The following is an 18,889-nucleotide window of genomic DNA, read 5'->3' on the forward strand; positions in this document are numbered from 1 at the left end:
AATGGCAAACTGGTAGCCACTTCATAAAACCATTAAAAAATTTGTCAAAAGGGGCATTTTTAATGTTTTGTTTTTTGGGTATAAGGACAAACTTAAAATCATAAAAGCATATAAAAATTAACATGTTTGTACATTGATTAGAGCTTATGATTTGTCAAGACCTTATTTTTGAAGATAAACATGGAGATTCTTTTTTTCCTCAAAACATTACTGACATCTTGCCTCATTCTCATGAACAGAATCTCATGAGCTAGACTTATCTTTACACTTACACTAGTAAATAAATCCCAGAAAGACTGGAAGATGTTTTTCTCCTTTCATTAGTCCATAATGTGACCACGACATCCTTCAGTCTCCAGGTGGAAGCTGCCCACGCTGGTAAAACAGACGTAATCCCCAGAGAAAGGCTTTGTCAGCTCCAACACCCATGTCCCTCAGTGGGAGAGCCGGGGTGTTGCTGCCTAAATACCTGACAAATCCGGTTGCCACCTGAATACCCAAGTAATCCATCACACACCTCTGATGGCCCTACACAGGCGAATGGAAAGTCTAACAGTGAAAGCTGCTGTAGCTGTTGGTGGATACAGTTAACAGGAAGAACATGGGCGGGCGCGCTGAGGTAGAATGCTAATACAACGCAGGGCTAATAATGACTTAAGCTAACTGCTCGGGGACTCCTTTATATGTTTTGGCAAGACTAATTGAAACACACTTTGGAGGAGTGGCAATGGAAAGCATGCAAGAGCTGAAAAGGGATCCATGCAAATACGTAGACAACAGTGCACAATTGAACTGCGAGGATTAGGGAGAGTTATTAATAATGTATTCATCTCTAGGGGAAAAGGATACCTGTGCTTTCACCACAGGAGATGGATAGGGAGGGAGGGAGGGATGGAGTGGACCTTTCTCTGAAAAATCTGCTCTAACGGGGAGGAAGTGACAGAAAGTGAAAATGACCAACCTTTGTACTGACCTGTTTTCGGGTCAAGTGATTTGTTGATGTGGGCTGATGAAATGAAAGATACGAAGTGAGGAGGAAGACAAACAGCGACACAGACAGGTGCTTTCGAGCATCATGTATGAACAAAAGATGTATTTTAGCTTTTCTATAGTGTCTATTTTAATATCTAAAATACTTTGACTTGTAAAACCTGAGCTGTTGGATTCTCCACTGAATACAGATTATTTAATAACATTGTTTTGAATTTAAATTATTTTAGCAACAACATAAAATGGAAGCAATTTCAATGCAAAGTTTCCCCTGTTCTCCAATATATAGATGTATAAATTGAATTTGTGCAACACAAATATATCATATTAGTGTCAAATATTCGCGTTATAAAACTCGCCACTTGTATAATATTGGGCACTCTGTAAAAAAAAATGGTGATGTAACAGATCACACCGATTTCTGAGCACTGTGAAAATATTGTGGCTAGCTAACTATTAGCTGTTAATCATGCTAACATTAGCATCTGCTTCACAACGTCAAGTCAGCACTTAATGCCTGTTTTTCAGTTTTTTAAAATGAGTCTGGATTGTACTTAATTATCTCTTGTTCAAAACCTACAATAATTTTGTTCAGAAAGCCTTAAATGGATAACTTTATGATGACTGCAAATATCTCTGTTACAATAAATTACCTAGAAATACTATTGTGGCAAGATCGTATTATTTGAAAAACAAAAAGTCTATTTTTGAGTGTAAAAACTGGCAACACTTTTAAATAGTGTTTAAAGAGCAGAAATTCAGAAAAAGAAATAAAACAGGAAAAGAATTAATATCCACATTAAGGCCAGGTTGTAACAACTATAAGAATACCAATACTTGCTAAGAGTTAGCTGCCAATGCTAAAGTTAACATTTTGATCTTTAGTTATGAGAGTTAAACAATGTATTTCAAGGGTTTTCCAATGGGAACTACATTTAATTCAATAGCTATAATTTTGGGAGCGACATGCATTGCGTAAATAAATCAACATCCTGGGTTAGAAAATCTATAAAACATATTTTGAGTAGATAAAACCACTATTCTACTTATTAAAGAGGCAATTTTCTATGATTTTTGGGTACAGGAACCAACATATAAGGACAAGTTAAATCTAAAATAAGATTTTGTACACTGATTAGAGATTCTTGAAAACAGTTTGTGAAGCGTTTAATTGTATACACAAATAAATTGTCATTTTTACTATTCCCAAAAATATTCCTGGAACCTTGCCTCATTCTCATGAACAAAACATTGTGAGCTAAATGTATCACTACACCTGTGAGTCACAGAAAGACTGGAAGATGTTTTTCTCCTTTCATTAGTCCATAATGTGACCACGACATCCTTCAGTCTCCAGGTGGAAGCTGCCCACCCTGGTAAAACAGACGTAATCCCCAGAGAAAGGCTTTGTCAGCTCCAACACCCATGTCCCTCAGTGGGAGAGCCGGGGTGTTGCTGCCTAAATACCTGACAAATCCGGTTGCCACCTGAATACCCAAGTAATCCATCACACACCTCTGATGGCCCTACACAGGCGAATGGAAAGTCTAACAGTGAAAGCTGCTGTAGCTGTTGGTGGATACAGTTAACAGGAAGAACATGGGCGGGCGCGCTGAGGTAGAATGCTAATACAACGCAGGGCTAATAATGACTTAAGCTAACTGCTCGGGGACTCCTTTATATGTTTTGGCAAGACTAATTGAAACACACTTTGGAGGAGTGGCAATGGAAAGCATGCAAGAGCTGAAAAGGGAGCCATGCAAATACGTAGACAACAGTACACAATTGAACTGCGAGGATTAGGGAGAGTTATTAATAATGTATTCATCTCTAGGGGAAAAGGATACCTGTGCTTTCACCACAGGAGATGGATAGGGAGGGAGGGAGGGATGGAGTGGACCTTTCTCTGAAAAATCTGCACTAATGGGGAGGAAGTGAAAGAAAGTGAAAATGACCAACCTCCGCGCTGATCTTTTTGCGGGTGAAGTGATTTGATGAAGATGACCGATGGAATGAGAAAGATGCAAAGTGAAGAGGAAGACAAAACAGTGAAACAGACAGGTGCTTTTAATACACAGAGGAGGTTAGTGACATGGTACAGAGAGACATCGCTTTGCAAGACAATTCACATCCCTTAAACGCTTTTCCATCTTATCATGTCACAAACACAAACTTGGTGCATGATATGTAAGTGGATGGAAAAGAGTTTGGCTTTCAAACTTTTACAAATGTAGCATCATATTCAACACAATTTACTCCGATACCCCATAAATAAAAGAAAAGCATCTACACAGGATAATGCTGCCACCACAATTTTTGACTGGTGTGTTTAGCTTGCAGATATGAACATGTTTTGCCATGTCTGGATTTGAGTCAGGGGATCAGAGTAAAGACTTTTTACATTTTTACTTGTTAAAACTCCTGTTTTATTAACCTTCTGCAAACTATGCATTATTTTGTGAAGCTTTGTTAGTTAAAATCCCTATAAAACTCACTGATGTTTGTGGTTGTAACATCACAAAATGGGAATAAATTAAGGGGTCTAAATCCAGAATCAAGGAGAAAAACAATCCTTTTAGTAAACCCATATTTCTTAGCTAAATTGTGATTTGAAATAATACGTTCAGATGTCTTAAATCAAACTTATCAAAAATTCCCCCTTCAAAGTACAATCGTCTTATGATTCACAACGAATTTGTACCTTTTTTTCTTCATGAACATATGCTGATGTCAGTGTTACTAAATATGCTCTTGTTCTTCTTCTCCCCCTCTCATAAATCTGACCTGAATTGATCACATTCCAAGTTTCCCTCCGTGACACACACATACACACACACATAAAACAGCATGGAGATATTTTGGTGAAGAAAAAAAAAACCCAGCTGCAGTACTTTATCCTTGGTGACATATTGACATGTCACATGGATATATGAAAGAGTGCCAGCAGACAGAAGCTGACATCCCTCCTCCGTTGTGGGATAAACGCTTGACAAATGAGCGCTCAAGCACGATCACAGCGCGCTGTGTGCTTCAGCCCACGTTGATGGAGTCCTCCCTTTTTAGAGGAGGGTCACAGAGAGTGACCCGCAGCTGCAAACCTTCAAACACAGTCACAGTCCTTAATGGATAACGAGGAAAAGGACATACTGTAAATTGATACAAACACAACTGGAAAAACAATAGAGGAGCACACTCTTCGTCCTCAAACAACCCCCACCGTCGTCGTCTCCTTTAGTCTTACTCCTCCCACACGCTAATATGAGGACATCACTCTGGTGGCTCTAAAATGTCAAGACAAGGGTGGTGCCGGTGGAGCAGGCGGCGTGTTTGTGTACCCACAGAAAGGAATCGGATCAGGTGGTGACAGAGCAGGAAGGGGAAAAAAACACATCCTAGGATACAAAACACCCTAACGAGAACATTTAATGCATGTCTGACAGGTGTGTGTTTATGTGTGTGTGTGTGTGGTTGAGTTTCTCTTGTGGTTTGCTGCACGCCACCTTGAAAAATCCCCACTTTGTGTTGTATACAAACATAAAAAAAAAAAAGATAGAACGTTTTTTATCTGTAACATGAATTAGTTGATCAAGTCTTAGGTAACAGCATCATGCAGTAAAATGAATGTCAAATGGAGCTGCTTGCAAAAGTATACGCAACTCTTCAAGCTTTTTACATTTTGAAATGTTACAACCACAAACTTTAATGTGTTTTTAGGATTTAGCGATAAAGACCAACACCGTAACATAGCCTAGCTGTGAGCTACAAGGAAACTAATTCATGGTTCTCAACATTTCTCCTAAACCTCTACCGTTAACACTCAGTCACAACTACAAAGGAACGGTGGTGGAGGCAGCATCATGTCGTGGGGATAAATGTGTAAAGAGGGTTAAGGTTTGACCTACCAGGACAACCATCTTAATCATTCCAGCTCCCACAGTATGATACCACCACCACCATGTTTCATGGAAGAACTGACATGTCCAGAATGAAGTGTTAAAATGGTCTAGTCAAAGTCCTAGCTGAAAGCCAATAAAGATACTCTCCCTGTAAGAGACTCTCTCTTCAAGTTTCTCTGCTGAAGAAAAGCCTCCTCGCAGCATGGTACTGCCAACACCATGTTTTACAGCGAGTGTCTTCTGTCCATAGTAAAGCTATTTGTTATCACACAAATACCGTGTATTTCTGTTTACTAACAGTTGGAGTCTGTTAGTTAACAGACTCTGGTGAAGTCTGAAGATGCTTTATTTAGGGGTATCACAGTAAAGGGGAATGAATTCAAATGCATGACGCTCTTTTGAAAAGTTCAAAATCATTTACGCCTTTGTGTTGATCACATGAAATCCCAAAGAAGTTCATTAAAGTGTGTGGTTGTGTGTAACAAAACAAAATGAACAAAGATAAAGTGGTATGAATACTTTTGCAAGAGCTTGAGAAAAAACACATAGTAAACAGATGCTAACTGCATCAAAGCTAATGACTTTCAGTGTAAAAAAAACAAAAAACAAAAAAAAAACACCCAAGCAAAACCAGCAGCAGAGGAAGACAGGCATGTCAAAGGCCACTCGTCTTAAGTCACCCAATCTAGCAGCAGAGTGATTGCGCAGCCCCGGGTCTCGTCTCCCCAGCTCCAGCGCCGGCAACAAAGACAAAGCGAAAACACGGCTGTAGCCTTTTGTTCTCCATTCCAGTCGAAAATACGTCTAAAAGGTTACGCTTGGTTTGATTTCTATCTCTCCTCTGGTGTGGCGAGGCTGGCGGAAAAAAAGCCGGGTATTAGGGCCAGTGGGTTGACAGCTACCTGGGTGGTGTTACGGAGCAGAAGGGCCCCCAGGCCCTGCTGGCGCCACGCCACACAACTACTGTAATTACCTCTGAGGGGGGAAAAAAGCCGGTGTCTGCACCTGTGACAGACATGTACTGATTAATAGTCGAGACTTACATCCCTTCCTCGGCTCCGCCGTCTGGCTGACTACCTTCTACCTCTGTTGACATGAAAGATGTGAACTTTTTAAGTGATGTTTAATCTGCAGATGTGATCCTTCTCCAACCTTGAAACAGGATTCCACCTTTGATTCAGAGGGAAGTTTTGTGTTCGACCAGACGTTTATACTGCTAGTCTGCTCATGTGAGATAATAAATGCAACAAAAATCATTTCCCTCGCTCTCTTTTTCTCTTTTCTGGATATATGGGACACAGTAAGCGGTAATTTACTTACTTTATCTTGATAACAAGAAAGGACACAAAAGACTTACTCATCCATAAAACAGGCTGCATGCTCCAGTTCTGTACGCTTTTAATGAAATTATAAAATGATATCCAAGCGTGTCCCTTTCTTACCGTGACACTTTCGCACACTAACAACTGGAGCAGCTATTGTGTTTCATGTACATCAGCCATGCTGGTGTTATCCACAGGGGCTGACCTCGACTACTCACTCCCCTCCTATAGAAGCTTTTTCCCGCATGGCCCCAACCCTGTGCCTGCATTAGTCTGCTCACGGAGATGTTACAGCATAAACAAACTCGGGAAACCCTAGACCCCCGTCCTCGTCTTTAGAAGCTCCGGGTTTGTGCGGAGGGGAATAATGGCCCCTTTCGATACAGTCGATATAAAAAAAAGAAAGGAGGCCCTGGCGTCGGTGCCAGCAGAGGAAACGATTTCAATGCAGCTGTTTTCTCGGGGGCTGCACCTGGTTGAGTCTGCAGCCAAACTGGAGGCTGAGGTTAGCTCAGTTCATTGGAACAGAAGGAATGAGAAAAGTGCGGTGAAGACGGAGACGAACACAGAAATGGACTCAGAAAAAAAAAAAAAATGGTGGAAATGTTGGAAGTTGCACAACAGTTAGAGGAAATCCAAATGTTTCCCACAGGGAACAATTCTGAGAAAAAGCATTTGCCCTCCTTTCAGATTGCTTCTATGTTCCCTTTTTTTTTGGTCACTTAAATGTTTCAGATCATCATTCATTTTAACGTCAGACAAAATTAGCCTGGATAAACCCAAAAAAGCACTTTCTTAAGAAGCTATCCAAACCAACTTGGTCCAGTGTGGAAAAGTTATTGCCCCTAAACCTAATAAGCTGGTTGTGTTACTCTTGGCAGTAACAACTACCATTAAACGTTTTTTTTTTTTTTTGTGGCAGAACAGATTTAATGCAGCCACAATGGAGGGTTTTGCAGCACGAATATCTTTCTTAAGGTCATACCACAGAATCACAAATTGAATTTAAGTCCAGACGTTCTCTAGGCCACTGCAAAACCTTCATGTTGGTTTCTTTTAAAGCCTTTCAGAGCTGGATTTGCAAGTGTCCTTTGGATAACTTCTCTCTGCCTTAAAACCCAAGTTATCTTGAGCTAAAGGTTGTAAACGGATGGGCAGAAACTTTCCTCCAGGATTTTCTGGTAGAGAGAAGAATTCATGATTCCATCAATTACAGCAATTCATCCACCACACTACTACAATGCTTAATTGTTGGTTTATTACCAAGTGTTTTGCTTTGTTTTATTCTTGTTAAGCAATGGTTTCGCCTCGGTTTCCTTGTTGAAACATGGACATCAGTTGAAGCTTTAGAAGCCTGCAGAGTTTTAGATCTTAATGTATTTTGTATTCTGAGTTCTGGGGTTCATGAGACCTCCTGGATGAGTCAGTGAAGCATTTTTACAGCAGACCCCACCTATTCGTGGTTCAGTGTTCACCTATTCTTCTGTGAAACTCCAAAATATTCAAGGAAAATTAGTCTATTTGTTAATTTTTTCACTGAGCATATCAAAATCAGACAAAAAAATACCACTTGTGGAGCTGAAATACTTTAGCACAATAGTACTAGACATGCTATTGGTTGTCTCTTATGGAGACGTGCTTTTCAAGACCTTTTTTAATCGTGCCATAAGAGGCCTACTAAATGCTCATCTCCTTGTAATGTTGCTGGTAGAAACCCTATTCATGTAATATCTTATTTTGTATATTTAGTTTGATGCATATTAAGGTATATTTGCTGCCAGCAGTGGGTGGTTGTGATCACTAACCCTCACTTGGGGGCTATGATTTCTCCATTTGTGGATAATATTTCTCACTGTGGTTTGAGAAAGTCCCAAAGCCTTAGGAATGACTTAATGGATTGGGTGAAAAATGACTAATAGATCTCATCTCTTTTAGATTTCCCCTATTTGAATAATTTGATTCTACAGGTAAAAATAGAACTCTTTTATTTATTAAATTTACCTCAAAGTTAGCTTTGAACTGAAACATTTATGTGCAACAAAAAGCCAAAAGTAGAGATATTTGTATGCTTTTTCACAGAGCAGTATTTTAAACAGCTGAAATAACACTGATAAATAAAGGTGAGAGACGTTCGACTTTACCTCTGACGTAGAGATTGGCAGGAGCAGAGTAGCGAGTGCCGGCGTCGTTCATGGCTACACATTCGTATTTCCCCTGGTCCGACTCGTCGCTGTTCTCAATTTGCAGCGCTCCTAAAAGGAGGATTAGCAAGTTTAGCCTTCTGGACAGACGACAGAACCAGTGCACATTAATTTAAACAGAATCATTCAATAGAGAGCCCGAGGTCAGTCAGACTGACCCAGTTCACGCTCAGACATGATGGACAGGGTTTTGCAGTGATGCGACACAAACAATTAGATGTTCTGGTGAGTTTAAGGAAAGCTGGTGATTAAATATTTGGCCCAGTTGTGTTATGAATGAAAGCGCAGCACGTCTGACGGTTCATTTAAATAACATGTTAGAACCATCACTGCCTGAACAACTCAAGTCAGAAAAATGTGACAGCCCTTCTACATTTATTGGTCCCAAATGGAAGAAGATGAGTAAAAATCCTTAAATAATATTCATATGTTGTTGCTGTAACATAATCCAACACTGAAGATCCAGCCTTTAAATTTTAGTACATTGAATTTGTGAAAAATGTTTTTCATCTTTGGTGTCACAATCACTGGAAATTTCTATAAAATAAATATATTTGGAAAAGTCTTTACTTAACATTTCCACTTAAAGCTGCGGTCTTGAGTTTTTCTCCTTCTAGACTTCATTTCCTGTGCAATGTGTTCAAGTTGCTTACTATTTTCCCTTCACTCCTGCTTCTTAGTGTTTCATCATTTGTTGGTTTGTTATATTCAGTCTTTCTGTGGGGTTGTGATTGTTTATTTTTCTGGGGTTTTTTTATTTCCACACTTGTCTCACCCTGCTTTCACCTGATATTTAGTCTCACCTGTTTCTCATCCCAGTATTTACTTAGCCTAATTAATATTCCTTTCTGATTTAGTCCCTCAATGCAAAATCCTTCTTTTTCCATGATAAGCTGAACTTAAACCTTTATTTTCAATGGTTCCTCCAGTCAACAAATGACAATAACGCAGTAAAATGTTGACTGTTGGAGAACCGCAGCCTTTGTTTGCCAGTGTGAGATTTTGTTACTATGACATAAATATGCATTTTACATATCCATAACACACAGCAATACTCTTAAATCCCGAAGAAGAAATGTTACTGATTTGTAACAACCTGCCCAAAAAAAGTAATCACAGCTCTGTGAGGAAGGGCAGTGCAGTGATCACTATGTTTCAGTTGGCAACTTGCGATTAACTCATGCTTGACGTGAGGTTGATGAATCTACTAAAAATGCCTAAAGACTTGTCCAACACTTTGTTCAAACGTGGGAATGTAGTGGTGAAACATATTCCAGAAAACATGTGGAAGGAAAAATATCCAAATGATTAATGGAATAAACTGTGGAAGGATTTGAATATAATGAGAACCTGGTGTATTGGGACCAAACAGCTGTGTTGCCTTAGCAAAAGCACTTATCAGCTCTGCTGAAGGGGGGGAAAGGCAAAAATGGGCTTTCATTTGTTAGGGAGTATAAAGCTAGAGAGCATTGGAAAATCTAAGTGAATGTGGACTTGTCTGACCTCTTTCATCCCACATCAGAATAAAAAGACTGATGGATGAAATGATGCACAAGGCAGCACTTTCTCACATGGATAGTCACAAAGCAGTCCAGACCATAATGCTGACCATCTTTGGTATGTACAGGAGATACTTTGTGCAGTGGTTTGATTCTCTCATCACGGATGCAACATATTAGCAAAACCAGTACTGCTACTCTAGTTGGAAGTAAACAAGGTTTCATTCTTTTTCAGACTGCAGTACCCAGAACTATTGGGTCTTTTTCAGCTAATCTTACCTGAAAAAGGCTGAAATCAACCTTTTCTAGCTAAAAAAGAGAGATGGATTTCTGGAAGATACTTCAAAAGTTGTTGGACTTAAAAAAATAAATCTGAAAATGGATGAATGAATAGATGGATGGATATTTAGATGGATGCATGGGTGAATGATGGAAGGATATTTATTGGATGTATGTATGGATGGATGGATGGGTGGATGGATGAATAGATGGATGGATATTTAGATGGATGGATAGATGGATATTTAGATGGAAGGATGAATGGATGGATGGATATTTAGATGGATGGATGGATGGATATTTAGATGGAAGGATGAATGGATGGATGGATATTTAGATGGATGGATGGACTGAGAGATTTATGGAATAGAATCTGAAAGTATTTCCCATTACATAATTGACTTTTCCTTTTTATCTGGACATAAAAACACAAAACTGACGGCTCCTCCAGACTTTCCCATGTGAATGTGAAGGAACGCCGGGTAAATGTATGACATAAGCTTGTAGAAATGAGGCCATGGTGAAAGACAGGCAGGATCAAGGCTACAAGTGGTGAAACAATATATCAGACCTCTGACTTTCTCTTTCTTTTTTTTTGGCCAGGCCACAAAATCACTGAACAGGTTAAAGCAATGATTTGCTTCTCAGCTCCTAGCAGCCGGTAGTGAAACAACTACCAGTTCAGTTAACAGTGAGAAAATTATTGACCACGTTTCACCAAGGGGAGTCTCTCCTCTGCCAGATGACTTTGATTTGTATCCACAAATCCAAGTTGTTGCAGGCAACTGAACGAAGGCCAACATGCTGCTTCAAACAAAGTATGAAAACCCCGGAGACCAGTCCAGGGGAGGGTTTTTCCCACTCCCCATGAACAGCCAACAGTTAATAATTTGCTATTGACTTGCAAATGGAAGACAGATGAAGCAAGTCTTTTTTTTTGACAAATTAGGAAAAGCAGTAGTGAACTTACCTGCCCCGCCATTAAAAGTAAATGAATAAAAACACAGAGAAAAGCTGGTTCTCTCAGTAGAATATATGCAGTGGGGTGATAAAAGTTATCATGTCTCCAAAGCAGCATGGTGCTCCCACAAAAGGCGGCGAGCCACCATGCAGCTTGTAATGTGACAAATAAATAAATAAAAAATACTCAGAATACGATGCATTTTCACATCATGAAGCATGAGATGAATGTAACAAACAGGTTCACCAACCATAGGGGATTCGACGCAAGACAAGACCGAAACAACAGAAGTAAAACAGGGGCGGAGCGGTGACATGTCGGGTGTGCGACTTCAGATCTCATGACAACACATCCCTCCGAGGTGTTTGTTTGGCTTGCTGAGCTCATCGGTGTCTGGTTCAGCGCTGACATGAACCTGCATACTAATGTCAGTGTCACCAATCTGTCAATCTGCCAGCTCTCCTGCAGGAGAAAGCAGTTTGAGCCCAGAAAAAAAAAAAAAAAAAGTAGAAGGTTCTGCGTTTTGTTGAGATGCAACACTAGCAAAACGGCTTCCAAGCGCTTGGATATTTGTAGTTTCATTTCTACCTAAAAGACATCAGCTGCTTTAAAGTCAACCATATGCAGGGATGGACATTTGGAAATTTAATTCAGCTTGTTACAGATTTCCAACATTAAATGCAGCGTTCTTAAGTAGAAATATGGCAAAGGACTTCCAAAAAATTAAAAATTAAACTCCTGTTTCCATTCAAGGGGGCAACTCAGCTAAGGTTCTATGCAAATGTAGTCACTTCAATCTCCCATTAAGGCTGCATTAATGAGGCAGGTAAGACTCCTTCGAGAGTCTTTGCTCCCTCAGCTAAAAACCCAGAGAGAAGAGGTTCTGTTCATAAGGATCCTTTTCACACTTTGTAATGTTATTTCACTACAATTTTATTTGATAGTCCAGGAGTCTGTGACACCAGTCCTCCAGTAAAACTGCTTAGCATCTTTTGGATCAAACACACCTGAACAAATTGTAAAGGTAATTCAGAATTTGACTCAGCTGTACTAACATATTTGCTCTAGAAACTAGATAAAATATGCTTGGTAAAATGTTGTGTTTTTGCAGTGTTCTACCATGTTTACTCTGACAGTTTGACATAAAATTCAGAGTTGCCAATTGCCTCCAAAAGTCATTTTGCTACTAAATTGCGAGCAACATATAGCCAAGGACTGACTAGCAGCTTTCATTTCTTGCCACAGATTCCAAACTTGATTACAGACTGGACTTTGACTAGACTACTCCAAATGCTGTTTTGACTTCTAGCAACATTCTCCTCCAGTCTTTTGCTTCCTCTGACTTTTGTCCAGAATTGCCCTGCATTTATCTACATCAACTCTAATCGGCTTCCCTGCATTCCAGAATCCCCACATCATGATGCTGCCACCACCATGTTTCAGAGTGGTAGCTTTCCACCATATGTGAGCCACAAAAAATTTAATTTTGACTTAATCTGACCATTTGAGCCTACAGAAATGTCTTTTTACCACTCTTGTCAAAATGGCTTTTTTGGGAGCATGATGAACAGTTGACCAGATTTTATTTAGGGGTAGCAGAGTAGATACTACAATCGAAAGCCACATTTTAAGTTTCCCTACCACTTTGAAATTATGCACTACTTTTTGTTGGCTTGCGACATAAAACCCCATTAAAATACACTGAAGTTTGTGGATATAATATGACAAAATGTGAAAAAATTCAAGACCTGTGAGAACTTTTTTAAGACTCTGTACCTGATATCTTATTAAAGTGGCTCAGATTTCACACCCTCATGCACAGTGGTTTGGTGCACTTCCCTTCGCACGGCGAGGTTGGTGATAATTTGTTTGTAAAGGATCAGACAGCAGACAGAAGATGTTGGGGGTGCGACCAGGACACAGTGGAAACAGGGTGGGCTGATTCGCCAACAGTGAAGATGAACCCGGCGACATGACGATGGGGGGTGGGAGTATAACGGGGGCAGATGTGGGCGGGAGGGTATGGCGTGGACGTTATGTTTTTCCAATATACCATTTGTCATTCTTACCTCTAATTGGTGTACCACCTATGGGGGAGTAATTTAGATGAAAACAGGGTTGAGAGATTAGTTAGTAATTCACTTACAACAGCGGGAGAAAAAAAACATGTCTTCTGAAAAACAACAAATAAAGAAAATGACAGAGTAGAGGCCACCTAAATGTGATTTAACAAACAAAACTCAACTCACTTAATCAATGCTACAAAATAAAGCAGGTATGAATGTTGGAGAGTACGACAGAAAAACAGCAAAACCTTTGAGAAGGATCCCTTCTGTCAGACGAACCCCTTGAAATATAATATTCCCCATTTCGCTTAAGCAGGAAACAGCCCTGAGTACGCTTACTTCACTCCACAGCAGCTTTAAATTCATACAGAAAATGTTTTAATTATGCTTTCTGATTGAAGATGGCCTTCATTCTCTTTTGCTGTTAGTAAAAAGGACATGGGTAATTACTGAAAAGAAGGCAAAGTAAATAGGGCGATGGACAAGAAGTATTTATGTTGACCTTTTTACAGAAAAAGAATTAGTATCTTTGCAGTATACGATGAATCAGTTAGCCTTAAAAAGAAATAAAATAACAAGTGTTATATTAACAACAATAATAATAATAATAATAATAATAATAATAATAATAATAATAATAATAATAATAATAACAACTTTGTGTGCCTTTTTTGTTCAGCCCTGGCAACAAATTAATGTGCTTCTTTTCTGCCAATGCAGAATTGGCCTAATTTTGTGTCATATTCAGTAATGTAAATCCTGATGCAGCAGCAGATGTCAGGAAAACGGTGGTGGATAAAAAGAAATGTTAGTCTGGGGGCATGGCATATCAGCACATTTTCAGGCACTCCAAATGTATGTGGAAAAGAAAACTAATTAAAAGTTGTTGCTGGAAGTGAAAAGGGAAAAAAAAATCTTTTCTCTTTTTCTGCACAATTTTATCCTTGCACTAAAAATATCAAACAATTAAGTAGCTGAGTTAGTATGCAGCTTCTACTATGTTATGATTTTACAGTGCCAATAACATGGACTGCCCTAATACATTTCCAGCTTTTCCTTAAGTGGCTATGTCATCAAATTTTCCTGTATTCTTTTTTGCATTCATTTTCAGCTGTGTAGGATTAACCTGACCCGACTTTTTAGGCCACAAAGGGTTGTTGTAGATGGAGCAGAGACTGAGTGACATTACAGATGGCGTCCTCAAAATAGTTGCAATTGAAACATGGATTTATGTGGAGAAAAGTGAGAATTGCATTTCCTTGATTATGTAAAGTAGGTTATCTTGGTGGTAATTATTCAAACTCCTCCCAGGGTTGTTAAGTCACTAAAATACTCTCAGATAACGTTTCTCATCCTTATTTTAGATGTAAATCTTTATTTTTCACTCAAACTTGAGTGGTAAACTTTATCATTACTGTTGTTAAGGTGGATATTGTGTTCTGCCTTGATACAAACATTCAAACTAAACATCTCTACCTTTTAGCTTGTTTTTTTTCCCTTTCTCTGCTGCCTTGTGTTTTTTTCTCAACGTTCTCATTTAAATAACTACCTTGAGCTGCAAGTCTCAACATGACTAAAAAAAGTGGGGGAAAAAATAATGATATATGCCCCTTAAGTATCTATTATCTTTGACCTTTTTGCTCCTCAGACCTGCAGTCAAGTCTGACACTTCATAAGCTGCTCTTCCATTACAGAAGCCTCACAAAGTAAAACCTGCCTCTTATACAGTGGGGCTTTTACAACCACACAAAGTAAGGCTAGGCTTAGTGGAAAGTCAATGACTGAACCTGCTCCAAAACCCACTAATCTATCTACCACGCACACTTCCCATCAAACCCAGGTCAAATAAGGCTGTTTATATATCAGTGAGACTGTTAGTGTGAACAAAGAGTACCTCATTAGGTTAAGGTTGAAATCCTAGCTAATACATCATCTGCTGGCCTCATTGTGACCCAGCTGCATGTTTAAAAGGGGATTAGGGATTATTTAATAGGGTGAAATTTTCTCGCGCCATACTTCAAAAGGCTTTAAAAGTTCATGCGTCACTGTCAAAGACTGCAGGAACACAGAGACAGGAGACAGTGTCATTTCAACTTCAGTAACTGTGTAAGTGAGGACTGTGTGGTTGTGAAGAATAAAAGTATAAGAACTCAGCAAAGTAATCAAGGTGACAATGACGAGCCGAGTAAAACTTTTCTATCCTTTGTGATGAAAGCAAAGAATGAAATCATCGGTGACAACAAAGGCCTTTTGTTTTTCTCTCATTGGTCTCATGTCTTAACAGGATGTCTGCAGGTATGCAGTGACATCTCGAACCTTACAGCTCGGCTTTCTTGTGTTTACATTTGCAATAAGTCATGCTGAGCCATGAGATCAGATAAATTTGTACCTGAGCGGAGCTGTTTGATGCGCCCGTTGCTGCTGTTGATGTCTACAGGGAGCATGTCCTTGTACCATGAGATCTCCGGGTCCGGGTTCCCACCTGCGGCGCACAGCATCGTGGCGGTCCGGGTCTTTTCCACCACTTTCAGTTGAGGCCCCATGTCAATGGTGGGGAAGCCGGGCGGGATCTGGTTCTCTGAAAACGTGTAAGATACAGATTTCTATTAAAGAACAAATAAGGAGAATAAAGAGGAAAATGTGTGTTTAGAAATAGACACAGTTGTCTTTCAAAGGATGTAAGAGGAGTTCATCAGAGCTCTTCGGCTGGCAAGGTCAGAGATGAAGATGAAAGAAGAGCAAAAACACTTCAGGTGCCACAGGCCAAACAGTAATCTCAGCACATGCTCACGAACAGCTAATATTAGTGTGAGGGCACAAGGCACTACAGAGAAAAAACAGATCTGGGGCTGATTTGGATTAGATAACAACAAAAAAAAAAAACAATCCTGTTAGTAGCTGATTATCATAGCAGGCTTATTACCCAGAGAGGGGAGTCTCAGGTTCAGACAGAGAAGTGATGGTTGCAATCTACCTCTGGGCACTCAAGCATAGACGAGACGCCTCAGGCTTAGAAAACTAAATAAACCAATTTGAATAATCCAGCTCGACATAATGAATGTAATGGAATATCCATGAAGTGATCCTCAATCCAGAATTTGGCATTCTATTAGCAGAAAGTTGTTTTTCAGTCTGAACCCTGTTTTAGGTGTTAGCCTGACCTCATAGATACTTGTTTTATCTTTTCCAGGCCTCAGTCTAACTAACAAAAATGTCAAGGAAGTGACGTAAATGTCAAGGAAGTGACCTATTGCCCAAAACAATCTTTGCCACTGCCTGTCAGAGAAAGTAACTAGTACATTTCATGAGACTTCCAGAAAAGTGCCAAGTCAATACCAGAAAATATTTTATAAGTTCTGGAAGATCTAAAAATGATGGGCAGCGTCTAATTACTTGCAGAAAAGTACACAGTGAGTTCTGGAAAATATCTTTAAATTTCCTTCAGAGTAGCTGGTAAATTCTTGTAAAGTAACCAGTGTGCCTCATAAAAGTCACAAGGTGATTGCTGAAAAGAAATCATTAAGGTCTGTGACAGTGACAAATATGTTCTTGGAAAACATCAGCTGTTTTTTGTATTCTTTGTTGCTCATTATCTAAATCATACAACCAATTTTGAGGTGTCGTAGTAAACACAAAATTGTGTCAGTGATTATCAAAACCACATAACCCTATAATTAAAAGGAACGCAGAACTTTTGAGGAGCTATTAGAAACAAAGACAGAGTTCGGTTTAATAGAACAACAGGATAGAAAGAAAAACTCCGTATTAAGTTGGTTCGGAGAGTAGCGAGGGGAAAGCATTAATATGTTAACAACAAAATGAATCTCTTCAATTATTTCTCTTCATTGATTCAAATGTAGACAAGCTGTCAGCTTAATTGACAATATGCCATGTCAAACAGATGCCTGGCTACAAACAGATCAATGTCAGGCAAAGAGAGTTGGGCTGTGGGTGTGATGATAACTGTCACATTCATTTCTTTGAAGTACTTTCAGATCTGCAGTAGAAAGCCAAACTAAATCAAACAGATTCTAAGGCGAAAAGTTTGATGTTACTTTCATATCTGATTGCATCTGACCAAATTCTGGATTGTGTAACTGCACATCAGAATAGAGCACACATCCATTACAATGCACCCAAACAAACAGCTGAGTCATTGGGGCCAAATCAGCTGCCTGGCATTTTTTAAATTTTGTAGTATTAAAGGTGAAAGTTTTCACTTGCCAACCACCAGTGTACAAGTGTGGCTGTGATTAATTGTTTCACTGCATTGTGATCAGATCTTTTCAGCCTGGTAAAGCCATGCAAATAATGAGTTATTGTGCAAATATTTAGCTTTTTGCTCCTTCTGCATTAAGACAAAAGCATTTTATCTCAATGTGTCGATGTACAAACAATAATCCTAAACTTATCAAAAGAAAAAGAGAATAGTGACATAACCTAATTGGGCTGAAAAACCACAATTATAGACTCCACTTCAAATAAATAAAACCGTCAAATATGGTATACATGATGGCCCTTGTAAAGACTGATTATGAGGTTGCTCTTTAACAAGACAAAATGTAGAGCTGTCTCCTCATTTGTTTCACTGGGGCCAAAGTGCCAACATACATCAAGTGTTAATTATTAGGACTTCTGCCTGGGGTTAAAGTACACATAGCAAAAGATTATGCAACAACAGACAAATAAAGAGCTGCTCTGGTGGATGACAATATTTATACAACGTGTGAGTAATAGTGTGAAAGTTAAAGCAACAAAGTTGGCTCATGAATTCATCTATCAATCAATTATCTATGCCCACTTATCCTTTAAAGGCATAAGAGTTCCTGGAACCTGTCCGAGGTCACATCAGGTAACAGGCAAGGTGAACGCTGGACAGGTTGCTAATCTGTCATGGAGCAAGAAATTAATGAGCTAAAAGTTATGCTGATGGGCCATTAACAGACTGGTTCACTAAACATGACCTTCAAGGAAAGTAGGTGAAGAGAAAAATCAGAAATAAGCTGCCAGCATGTTATTTCAGGATACAGCTCAATTCTTAACTTTGACATACAAACTGTGATTATAAATATGTAGTGTCAACTGATAATCAACATAACAAATTTAAAAAAATCCTTCTTCATTAAAATTTATTGTACTTACATGTAGCACAAAAACCATACTTTAGTTCTGATAAATGTCCTTCTGTATTTAATAATTCCACTAAGGCGTCTTTTTTGGGTGTTTTTCTTTAGTAGATGACAATGGTGAGGCATGTTTGTTTTGTCTCCTCTGATGATTTGTTTATTTCAGTGTGAAATAATATTGATTTTGGCCAGCTCTACAACAGTAAGGAGTATTCTGCCATCCATCTCCTATGTACATAAATAAACAATTAGCTTAACAGAAAATGAAAGGTCAACACTACCTTCAGCCTGAACAAGTGTGGTTGGAACGACAAAGTGCAAAAGTCACCTACATGTTAGCCGTTTATTTTTTCAAATGGGCTAACAAAGCCTTTCTCTAAACATCTTTATTCAGTCTAAATTTGGAAAGGACCCACAGGCTAGAGAATTCTCATTTTCAAAGCCTTTTTATGGGCTAATTAAAGACAAGGACGGGCCACTGTTAAATAGCCATAAAAAGAAATTCACACACATTCAGTCTTTGCAGGAATGCTTTGAATACATCATAAT

The 18,889-nt window shown here is 39.1% G+C and overlaps 1 protein-coding gene across 1 annotated transcript in view; it reads right to left on the bottom strand.

The window, feature by feature from the left end:
* Window positions 1–18,889, bottom strand: part of LOC116722020 (receptor-type tyrosine-protein phosphatase F-like) — a 184,606-nt gene that overhangs the window by 91,859 nt on the left and 73,858 nt on the right. The window contains exons 5-7 of the mRNA XM_032566101.1: window positions 15,604–15,792; window positions 13,218–13,235; window positions 8,350–8,460 (exon numbers count right to left, since the gene is read on the bottom strand). Coding sequence (XP_032421992.1) covers window positions 8,350–8,460; window positions 13,218–13,235; window positions 15,604–15,792 — 318 coding nt within the window. The remainder of the gene's footprint in view (window positions 1–8,349; window positions 8,461–13,217; window positions 13,236–15,603; window positions 15,793–18,889) is intronic.

This window comes from Xiphophorus hellerii, chromosome 6 (assembly GCF_003331165.1).
Source record: "Xiphophorus hellerii strain 12219 chromosome 6, Xiphophorus_hellerii-4.1, whole genome shotgun sequence".
In the NCBI taxonomy this organism is placed as follows: Eukaryota; Metazoa; Chordata; class Actinopteri; order Cyprinodontiformes; family Poeciliidae; genus Xiphophorus; species Xiphophorus hellerii.